This window comes from Tiliqua scincoides, chromosome 1 (assembly GCF_035046505.1).
Source record: "Tiliqua scincoides isolate rTilSci1 chromosome 1, rTilSci1.hap2, whole genome shotgun sequence".
NCBI classification, from domain to species: domain Eukaryota; kingdom Metazoa; phylum Chordata; class Lepidosauria; order Squamata; family Scincidae; genus Tiliqua; species Tiliqua scincoides.
Window position 1 is genome coordinate 79,945,077 of NC_089821.1, and position 12,072 is coordinate 79,957,148.

The 12,072-nt window shown below is 45.6% G+C and overlaps 1 protein-coding gene across 4 annotated transcripts in view; it reads right to left on the reverse strand.

The window, feature by feature from the left end:
* ADCY5 (adenylate cyclase 5) overlaps positions 1-12,072 on the reverse strand; it is a 289,872-nt gene that overhangs the window by 76,151 nt on the left and 201,649 nt on the right. For all 4 annotated transcript variants that reach the window (XM_066611798.1, XM_066611797.1, XM_066611796.1 and 1 more), the window contains one exon: positions 127-238. In XM_066611798.1, coding sequence (XP_066467895.1) covers positions 127-238 — 112 coding nt within the window. The remainder of the gene's footprint in view (positions 1-126; positions 239-12,072) is intronic.

Genomic DNA, 12,072 nt, shown 5'->3' on the forward strand with positions numbered 1-12,072 from the left:
GGTAGCCTGTGCAATACATGGTAGACTGTGAGATCCCCAGCATATTACACAGATAGGATTGAGCTGCAAGAATCACAATTATAGTGCCATGAGGAGGAAGGGGTGGAGGGAACAAATCCCACTTACAGCTGCAAGTTTATCAAATCTGGCAAACAGCTCGTTCAAGGTCATCACCAGCTCCTGAGCAGTGCACTGGGAGGCCAAACTGGTAAAACCTTCAATGTCTGCAAAGAGAATGCTAGAAGGATGGGAAATAATAAGAAAAGAGAAGAAAGAGAAGAAAAGAGAGAAATGTTGATAAGTAAATGTGACTTGTGTTCTCCTAATTTAAGCAAGACTTCTCTATCCCCCCCAAAAGCATTTTCACATGCGAGACTTAAATCACCTCTGATCCTCTGTCATGCTACCTATATGAAGTCTGATAACTGCCTGTGCGAGACAATGGAGGAGAGGTGTTTGTAATGCACATGATTATTCTGTCTATTGCAGGCTATATGTTTACATGACATACCCAAGCAAAAAAATCACTTCAGACCTCATGTGTGAAAGCATCCTGAAAGCTCATGGTCATGTTCATGGTGATCATGTAAAACAACAAGAGTTCAGACATTATCATTATTATCAACATTTCACATAGGTCATAGAACTGGAGGGTCTTCATAAAGGTAGTTATGCAGTTTTCAGCACTGATTAGACAGAGCAAACGGCAGCAGGATTTCTCATTTCTTAATTCCAACCCTAGAACCACCCATCCACATGAACCCTACATGAACAGATATGCTCCAGCAACCGTAAGAGACAGTCTTTTCTTTAGCACCCATCTGCACCATTGCTTTCTACATAAAGGGGGGGAAAAAACCCCACACCATTTCAGAAACAAGATTTAAAAGAAAAATGATTCAACTTATGGGACAGATCTAGGAAGGTTGCCATGAGTGGATGCAGAAAATGCTGCACTACATAAATATATATAATTTATTTTTTTCACTAGAAGGCCACAGCAGTTAATTTCTACATAAAAATAAAACAGAATTGTAAATATGTATAATACAACAAAGGACAAAGCCTAGGAAGCATAAATAACTAACATTCACTAAATACAAATGTTCCCAAACTAGGGCGTTGCAACATCCCAGCCTGAGAAACTCTGCCTTTGCCCCTTTAAGGGGTGGGGAGGGGGGGAATGCAGCACACGATCCCCAGGATCACCACTTCAATTCCCAGGATTGCCACTGCAAGGGGCGACAGGGGCTTTGCTTTACTCACCACCAGCAGTTGCAGTCTCCCGGGGGTGTGGGGAGCCCCGCAGAAGCCTCCGCAGGGCTCCAAAGCATTGGAAAGCCTAAAAATAAAGATTGCAACCCACTTCCGGTTTCACAATCCAAAACTGGAAGTGGTCACAATCTTTATTTTTAGATTTTCTAAGGCTTGGGGAGCCCTGCAGATGATTCCGTGGGGCTCCCTGCACCTCCAGGGGGTTGCTGCTAGTAAGCAGCACGAAGCCCCTGCCATCCCTGGCAGTGGCGCAATCCTATGGATCGCATTGCTGCATTTGCCGTCCCCCACAAAGACTTACTGCAGCTCCCAAACTCCCGGAGAGTTTGGGAACCGTTGCCTAAATCTATAGATTGCTACCATAGCAACACAACACACTTAGCTGAAGAAAATTAGCTCTAATTTTAGGTGCAGCAACAGATAATTGAGCAACTTAAAAGATTACAAATGTGCATAGGACCCTGTTTTGTGCTTCTGTTTCAAGTGGATCACGTAAATGGCCACTACTAGATATTCTCCAACCCCTAATCCTTATGGCTGAGTCAGAAATGTGAGGTAACACTTAAACTCCAAATCACAGGTTAATGGACAAAATGATTCATTGCACTGGCCTGAAAACTAGATATTATATCACAAGATTAGAATAGTTATTATTTCCCATGACCCATAAAAGTAATTTACAATGGGTGGTAGAAACCTTGAGTGCAATTTGACGCAAAATTTATTTTGATCTTGTATGCTGGAAAGCCCTTTGCACTGGAAGGCAGCATGCACTGAGACATATCTCTCATTTTGTATCTATCCTGAGTACAGAGGGAGAAGAAAACATTTTCTGTGACTTCTACTTCTGAGGAAGAACCTCACTTCAATAGGGACCATTGAGATGATTTTCTCTCCACCAATATTTCATACTACATGTTGGTCACACTTTTGACTTTCCCCACTTTGTGTGACATGCTTACTCCTTTCTTTAATACTACAGAACTGTATTTATACAAATAATTACAGCAACACAAGAGCACAGAAAAAGCAGTAGAAAGGTCTCCGAAAGTAAAAGGAGCAAATGTTTACTTCTGTTCTTTACTATCTATCCTACTTTGGACCTATGACTCAAGGAAGGAACAACAGGTTAAAAAGATTAAAACACAGGACTAAAAACAGATTCAGGGACCAATCCTAACCAACTTTCCAGCACGGGTGCAACTGTGATGCAGCCCCAAGATAAGGGAACAAATGTTCCCATACCTTGAGGAGACCTCTGTGACTGCCTCCCCACCACAGGATGCAGTGCACACCCCATTGGCATGCCCCACTGGCATTGGAAAATTAGATAGGATTGGGCCCTAAGCCATTTCTGCCCAATGTTGCATATAAGCAACGGCGATCAAATGTGTACCCCTGTGGGCTGGGCAGAAATGGGTTAAGTACTTTTTAAATTATAAAAAGAATTTTTAGAAGGCATGCAAGGAAAGTTGGAGGACAAGATGGAAGCAATGCCTAGCAGTTACGGAAGGCATTCTTCCTTCTGTCTGTCCACGTCACACTTCTTACTGGTTAAAGCTGAATAATTGGGGGGAAACAGGTCTTGACCGTCACCACCCAAAGCTAGAATGCCCAGACAAAAAGAAACCACTTTGGGAAAGTCTCTCTCCCAGGATAATAGAGAGCAGAACATAGTGGTCTGAGAGGCATAGCAAACCCCACCCCTCACTTTTCAGACCAGGAAGATAAAATGCTAAAAATACTAAAAGCCTGAAAAATCCAAACAATGGAAGAGCTTCCATGAAGCAGCAGCCGCTCTCAACAACTCTCTCTTTACCCCTGCTGATTAGGTAAGAGGCACTTTTTCAAGTGGGTGCTCCTTTTTTTAGCAGGGGGAGAGTAACTTGCCCACCTCACCCCAGCACTGTCTGTTCTAGTGGCTGTCTGCTGGTATTCTTTTGCATCTTTTTAGATTGTGAGCCCTTCTGGGACAGGGAGCCACTAGTTGTTTGATTTTTCTCTGTAAACCGCTTTGTGAACTTTTAGTTGAAACGCGGTATATAAATACTGTTAATAATAATAATAACAACTGACATGTGTGTCTCCTCTTCATACAGCCAGTGGGCAGTAACCCCACTTCACCTGAGGAATGGTCAGTTGGAGGTCACCTGAGTGACCCAATCCTATCCAACTTTCCAGTGCTGATGCAGCCGCAATACAGCCCTGAGGTAAAGGAACATACATTATCTTGAGGAGGCCTCTGTGACCGCCCTTCCACTGCAGAGAACCTCTTCAGAACCTTGCGCCAGGCAGCCACATCCACTGCCTGTCACCCTAGCAGACTCTATGCCTAGATTTCCAGGCAGACATGGCTGCCTGGCGCAAGCTTCTGAGGAGATCAGGGAGCAAAGATGTGAGGTTGCTGCATGGAATTGTAAGCACTTCGTGGGATGTTTTCGTTGTGCAGCAGTGCCACAGCTTAGAAACTGCCTTGAGGTTTCAAGTAAGCCACCACCTTGTGTTTCAAGTAAGATTTGAAGCAAGGAACATCTTTCCAACATAACATGAACATTCTGCCTTACGCAGACTATCTTCTATATTCAGTATAGCCTCCACGGACTAGAGCAGCTCTCCACGTTTCAGACAGGGGTCTTTCCTAATACCTGGAATGCCAGACTAAATCTTCTGCATGCAACAGATGTACTTTACCATTGAAGTACAGACCCTCCAGACCAGTACAATTCTATAGCACTGAGGATATACATGTTTTTCACAAATACATCCTGTGAAGCACAGGGTACCTATGAGTATGATGTAAATAACTGACTAAGGCCAGATAGCAGAGAATTCCTTTGCTGATTTCCTAACTTGTAGAAATGAACTATTTACTAGGATACTTAGTGAACTTGATTCTGACCTCGCATATGACTACTAAATAGAAGGTCTTGAGTGATCTATTTATATGTTGACACAGGAAGACAGCTCTTCTCTGTTTGCTTTAACTATTTCCCATTGGAATTCACAGATTCAAAGATTCTTTGCAGAAAACATGTGAACATGAATAATCTTCATTGGAAGAAGTCCACCAAGGATTTTTGGGCCTAGGAGTCTCCCTATGCCCCAATATCCATATGACATATGATAGTGGAGAGTTCAGGAAGTATATCAACAAAGTAATTACCAGGCATATGACTCTGCCACCAGATGCATAGCTAGAGGCTTCTGTCTGATGATCATAAGTGTCCTCCTTGGCTAAACAAGATTTCAGAATGACAAAGAAAAATTTTTCAGCTGAACCATGTGCCTGTCAGAAGTATAAGGGAAATGAAAGCTCATAAAAAATCATACTTAACAAGTTTCTGCCCAACCCACAGGTGTACACATTTGATCCATGTTGCATATATGCAATGATGGGCAGAAATGTCTTAAGAAAAAAAGCCTTCCCTCTCAATGCTGTATATTGTCCTACTTAATTCAAAGAATTAATTAAGAATTCTTAATTCAAAGAATTAAGTAGGGCAATATACAGCATTGAGAGAGAATTCAAAGAATTATAAGCTTTCTAGTAGGTTATTTTTCTTATGACACTGCTTAGAGACTTCAGTCACACATAAACACAATTTATGTTAGTACAATGACAGCCTTCTGATCTATGTTAGAAAAATTAAGTTTGGAGGGGGCAGCTGCTAACAGGGGGCAGCTGACAATGATGTGAGGTTTTCAAGGAAGGAACAAGACTTTCAATCTTAGTTTGGGTTAGACTCCCCAAGGGTTAAAAACAACACTCCTAAAAACAATCCATTTGTGCTGGTCAATTCTTTTAATGTTTACTTGGAAGTAAGTCCCACTGTGTTCATAAGGGTTAACACCAGGGGTGTTTGCACAGGACTACAGAGTCACTTAAAATTTCACAAAGCCCCTTTCACAGCTTTCTTTCACGTGTACACTGAGCAAGTAGAGGTAGGATTGCTCCAGCTGATCCTACTCCTGCCATCTGTGCATTCTGCAGATTGCATGAAAAGTGCCTCTGTGTTCATATAGCTGCTCACATGTGGGTCTTCCATGCATCTGAGGAGTTCTGTGTAATTAGACCCCAAATACTAAAATTGCTATCTTGCCAAACACCATTGATACAAGGGCCTTTTAAAACGTTACCCTACACCACTATGGAAGCCATTTTTGGGGTATTCAGTTCCTGAATAGGTGGAGTAGTGTTTGTACAATCCAATTACAGAGGGGCAGCCCCAGTTAATCTGTCGCCTGAAACGGTGGTGAAAGAATATCCTCACCAGCAGAGCTTGCCAACTGGAGCAGTTGCTTTATGCAGCAGATAGACAGGGGGTACCCACTTCTATCCACCAGCTTGCCTCCACTGATACTCCTCCTCCCTCCACTCTCTGGGTGGAAAAAGCTAGAGGGGGCAAAGGGAAAGTGTGCAAGAGAGTAGAGCGGTGGGCTAAAATGTAGATGGATCAGAGGCTGGTACGTCACCAGATAAGGGGATCAGCATTTGACACACCTTCTCAGGTACCAGGGTGGTCTTTGCTGGCCCCACCCACCACCTAATTTCCACTCCAGCACCCTACCTCCTATGCACCAGCACCACTGGTGCTCAGAAGCACACACTCATGCAAGCATGCATGTATGCACACACATATGCACAAAATGTATTCTTCCTTTGTCTGTTCATGGGAAACCCCCACCCTTCTCCAGCTTCGCTGCCACAATCTCTGGCACTAGAGGCAGGTTGTCCCTAGTTCAGCAACTCACAACTTGCCCATTCTTACCTTTTGCCTCCTCAGTCTCTGCTCTGTCACTGTTTTCAAATACATCTGCAGAGGGGATCAGAAAGGAAATCAGGAGAGGCACTGGCCCATTTCCCAAAAGGAAAAAAAAATTCCTTTTTTTCTGGTAGTGGGGCAGTGATTCTCTCAACATCCTCTTTCTGGCTCACTCTGTAGCTCTGTTTGAAAATAGCAGCAAAGCAAAGAGACTAAGTGTGAGAAAGACGAGGCAGCAGGGCAGGTGGCCAGTCAGAGCATCTGTGCCCATATGCAACCCAAAGTGACCCATATCACCAACACTCATAGATGAGCCAGCCCTAGAACTAGGTATGCATGGATAAATAGTGTGCCTATCCCAAGGAACTGGTACTCCTCTTCTGGCATTAAATGACCACGTGTTTAGCTTATTAAAATGTTATCTGAGGCATGTAGATGCTGTTCAAATAAGAGTGGGACCCATGCGGTGACTTATGTAGTGTATTTAACAGATCTCAGGGAGACATGCTGTACGGTGTTTGAGGTGTATATGTAGGATTATAGAGATAACAACAAAGATGAGATAACTACCCCAGTAACTCTGACTGCCTGTTGTGGTTCACAGTCACATTAATTCATGCCACTCATCAGCTCATCCTTTAATATCTTAGTGAAGTTTCAGCGGTTCGGTTTTTAAGATAAAGTTCAGAGACAGAATAAGATTACAGGTCCACCCTTCTTATACGTGGGTTTTTTATACATGGATTTGACTCAACACGAATGGCCACTGCAAATGAGAAGGAATGTGCTGATCTCTAGAGAAGGGGAAAAATGCATCGCTTTAAAATCACAGTTTAAAAAAACTTTTTCTTACTGTAGCAGAGAGACAGTCATGCAAGCAATCATTCCATTCTTCAGCTGAGCCAGGCAAAGGCAGGGGGGGGTCTTTTGCATTTCTAATTGCTGACTGCCTCTCTACAACAGTAAGAAAAGCTGTTTTTAACCAATTGTAAAGGCACACACTTTTTAATTTTTTTAAACTGCTTTTATTTAACACATTTTATGGTAACAGCAGGGAGTTCCAGAATCAAACCTGTGCAGATGCCGAGACATGACCTTATTTCATTAGGAGCAATGGAGGGGCAAGAAACCTGGAAGTGGGTCTTTAAATCTATTTTTCCACTGTTTTTTTAATCCACAGATTTTTTTATTCACTAGGGGTTCTGGAACGGAACCCCAGCGGATAATGAGGGACGACCTGTATTCTGATCATCAATGTATTTGGGTACAACCTTTATCTGCACATTCTCCTTCAGGAAAACAAAAATAGAAACTCCTCAGCATATTTAGGAAATTTTTTTTCAAAAGTTTAAATCAAAACAGAATAGTTCATATTTGCCCTGGCCTCTGCTCGCTTAAAGGGTGGGGGCAGCGAGGAGGCAAGGAGGGGGCTCAGGGGGCTGCAGGGGCTTGGGTGCACTAACTCGAGCCTCCTGTAGCCTCCTAGGGGTGCGGGGAGCCCTGTGTGACCTTCTGCAGGGCTCCCAGCAGCTTCAGAAGTGAAAATGGAGCGATTGTGCTTCACTTCCGCAAAACCTTATGCATTCACAGTGGCCATTCAAGGATGAACAGATAATTTGATCCCCTTCTGCAAACCTGTGTGGGGAAAGCTGGTGGGGAAAGCATACCTGCAGGCCCAGGAGGAGAAATAAAACACATAACAGGAAATCAAGAAAAAAATGCTTGATTATTTCTTCATGAAATAAAATGACCACTTAGGAAGCCAGAAACTTTAAATAACACACAGAAGAATAAAGAGTACACAAAAGCAGATCTGAAAATAGCCCTTTGAGCACAAGTAAAGGCATGCAGTTATATAAAAGGAGAAGATATATAAACACTATTTGTCATCACTGAGGCCCTTAGTGTTCCTATCACAATGATAAGACAGCTGGACACTGACAGAACAATTTAGTTCAACACAATGTCAAGGAATGTCAGAATGAAAACCAGTTTTTATACAGCACCTTTCCTAGCTTTGGTTTTCCACTGAGCTTTCCAAAACAAAAAACCATTCCACTGCTGATGTGGTGGAAGTATAAAAAAACACAGCATCTATAACTCGCTCATTGATGATCTGGACATTAGGACATCATTTCATGCAAGGAAAATGACAATGCACTGCACCACAAGGTACACCTGTCTGGGTGAGCACAAATTGCCTTGAAAACCAGCACCATACAGTGTAGGAATAAAGTCTGCCTTATTAGTCTCGACCTATCAGCAATACCTGCTATGAATCACAACTTGTACAACACTTGGGCTGCTTCTGTGTGCAAATTAGCCTTGTGCTGCATACTGTGGCTATAAGTTAAGAGGCTTTCTATACATCAAAATTCATTGGAACTATGCATGTGGTCAGTGGTTCTCAAACTTTTAAGCATTGGAACTCACCTGAAAAGGGGAAATTTGAGCTTACCTGTGAATTCCCCTTCTCGGTGGACTCCACGGTGGGTTCAGTCAGCCAAAGGTGGGTAGCTCCTCATCCCAGGCAAGCAAGTTAAGTGAAAACTTCCTGTGGTGAGGAGAACCCCCTGGCTTCCCAGACTGCAAAAGCCAGAGGAATATCCTCTCCAACGCATGGTGCTGTCCCCCATCTGCATAAGGAATCTCAAATCTCTGAAAAAACTGAACTTAGGAGAAATGCAAGACAGTCACCCCCTAGAAAAAAACACACATTTCTAACTAGGCAAACTTGGATCCCCAAACTGCATTGTAATGTAAAAAGGATCAACTAGAGCAACCTAACCAGAAGAAATCAACTGGAGCAACATAACCAGAATCTTGGAGGTAAGAGAATGAGTGTCCCACATATCAGACTGCGAGGGTGGGGGACTGAACCCACCATGGAGTCCACCGAGAAGGGGAATTCACAAGTAAGCTCAAATTTCTCCTTTCTCTGGTGGGTTCTCCATAGTGGGTTCAGTCAGTCAAAGGTGGGTAATACCCAAGCCGTGCTCCTCAAGGGCGGGAGCTGCCAGAAGTGTGGGAGACCACGCTCTGAAGCACTCTGTGGCTGAAGACAGCATCCTTAGCTGCAAAGGAATCAATCTTGTAGTGCTTCACAAAGGTGTGTGGAGAGCTCCATGTGGCAGCCCTGCAAACCTGTTCTAAGGAAGGATAAGTCTTGAAGGCTGCAGTGGTGGCCGCAGTGCAGACAGAGTGAGCCACTATGCCGGGGGGGGGGGGTTTGGGTTCTACACCCCATGCCTTGTAGACTTCGCCGATAGCCTCCCTCATCCATCTAGAGATAGAGGAAGGAGACACCTTGAGACCCTGTTCCCTAGGCTTAAAGGAGACAAAGTGCTTCAGTCTTTCTGAAGGAGGAGGTTCTATCGAGGTAGAAGGCCAAGGCCTGGTGCACGTTCAGGCAATGCCATTCATGCTCCTGAGGGTGGTAAGGGTTAAGGCAGAAGGAAGGAAGGATAACCTCCTAGGACCTGTGGAGCATGGAAATTACCTTAGGCATAAAGGAAGGATTGGGGAGGAGAACCACCTGATCCTCGTGGACCTGGCAAAGTTCCCTGGCCATGGAGAGGGCCGCTATCTCAGAAACTCTCCTGGCTGATACAATCCCTACCAAGAAGGCAATTTTATATGTAAGGAGATTGAGGGAACAGGTAGGCAAGGGTTCAAAGGGTGGCCAGGAAAGGGCTTTCAGGACAAGGTTAAGGTCCCAGGAAGGGGCCCTAGCTATAGGGGGAGGATTGAGCAAGGAGACTCCTCAGATAAACTTCCTAACATGTGGGTGGGAAGCCAATTTAGTACCCTTGGGGTAACCTAGAATGGAAGCGATAGCATAGGTCTGCCTTTTGAGGGTGAAAGTACTAAGACCCTTTTCGAGGCCAGACTGGAGGAACCGCAAGAAGTCTTTCACCTTAATGGACTCAGGAAAGGTATTGCGTGAGGCACACCAGACTGAGAGAGACCACCAGGTTTAATTGTATGCTGGTGGTGGAAGGCTGTCTGCCTGCTAACAGGGTTCCGAGAACAGGATCTGAATAGCCCAAGGTGGCTAGTCTGCACCACTCAACCTCCAGGTAGCTAGGTGTAACATTTGCAGTTAAGGGTGACAGATTGGATCCTGCAGGAGCAGATCCTCCCTCAATGGCAGGCGCGCGGGGGGGGGGGGAGGTGGACATCTAGAGTCAGATCTGAGAACCAAGGACAATGAGGCCAGAAAGGAGCCACTAGTAGCACCTCCACCTGCTCTGACCTGATCTTGGAGACGACCCTGGGGATGAGCTTGGTTGGAGGGAAAGCATATAAGACGCCCTTTAGACAATGAAGATGGAGAGCGGCTGTGCCCACAGACTGAGGACAACGACCCCTGCTGAAGAACCGAGGAACTTGGTGGTTGAGGTAACAAGCAAAAAGGTCCATGCTGAAGGGGTCAAACTGCTTGAGAAGCATCCTGAAGACCTGAGGGTGAAGCTGCCACGCTGACTGGTCGATTTCTTTTTGACTTAGCCAGTCGGCCATGGTGTTGCTGACTCCTGGAATGTATTCCACCCTGATGGACACCCCACAGCCCAGGAGACTGGCATCTGTACGGAGAACTGTCCGCTCGACCACAGAAATGGGGGAACCCTGGCTCAGTCTGCGTGGCTGGAGCCACCAGCGAAGGTCCAGCTTGGAGGCCGGGTCCAGCTTCACTAGCTTGCTCCTCTGGTTGGTGATGAGATCCTGGAAGGGCAAGAACAGGTGTTGAAGGGCTCTTGCCCTGAATCTGGCCCACGGAATGATATCCTGGCATGCAGTAAACATGCCCAGGAGGTGAGCCAGAGTTAGGAGATCCGAGTGACTGGACTTCAAGACGGAGGAGGCAAGCTGGGCGATCTTGTCCCGACGCTCTTGAGAGAAGTCCTGATAGAGGTGTGTGTCTATGATGGCGCCCAGATGGAGAATGCGCTGCAAGGGAATTAGATGACTCTTGTTCCTGTTGATCACAAAACTGGGGGAGGCCAGACAGTGGATGGTCCTGCTGACATGTAGCTGTCCCTGTTTGAATTAACTGGGTCTCAGAAGGATATCATCGAGATAAGGGAAAGCTGCCACCCCCTGGGTGCGCAGGTGCGCAATGAGAGCCACCAGAACCTTTGAGAACACTCTTGGCGCAGAGGCTGACCCAAATGGAAGACAGCGGTACTGGTAGTGGGCGCTGTTGCAGGCAAAATGGAGAAAGTGCCTGTGAGATGGTAGAATTGGCAAATGAAGATAAGCCTCCTGGAGATCGAACGAAACCAAGAAATCATTCCTCCTTATGGCCATTAGGATGGATCTGAGTGTCTCCATCTTGAAATGATGCTGGCGTAGCCATCAGTCGAGCCACTTGATGTCAAGAATGTCTCGGGTCTCTCCAGACTTCTTGGGGACAGTGAAGAAGTGGCCCCACTCGGATCTTGGGACAGGCTCAATGGCTTTGATCTGTAGTAGATGATGAATGGACTCCAGTGTTTGGGCACACTTGAATGGGCAAGCTGGCCTGCGGGCTTGTTTGAATCTGTCCCTTGGGATGGCTTTGAATTTGATGGAGTAGCCCCTGTGCACGGTGTCCTTCACCCACTGGTCCATTGTAATGGCATCCCACTTGTGAGCAAAGAACAGCAGCCTTCTGCCTATGGGGATGGCGAAGGATGGCGGGTAGTCATTGCTGTTTGGAGCTGGACTTGGCAGGAAAACGAGAGGATTGCTGGGAGTGGGGCTTGAAGGAGGACTTCTTAGGTTGCCAGATGGGACGCTGGGATCTGTAGAAATTCCCAGAACTGGAGATTGAGGAGTGGGCACAAAAGGAGGCACGAAAGGAATGCTGACAAGGCTTGTTAGTAGATCTAGCAGGCTTGGACCTGTTGGGAAGGACCTAGTGCTTCCCCTTGGTCTCTACAAGGAGGGGCTCCAGGTCTTCTCCAAAAAGCTTGGTCCCATGGAAGGGGAGGGCCACCACCTTGGTGTGGGACGCAGCATCTACGTCCCAATTACGCAGCCAAGTACTTCT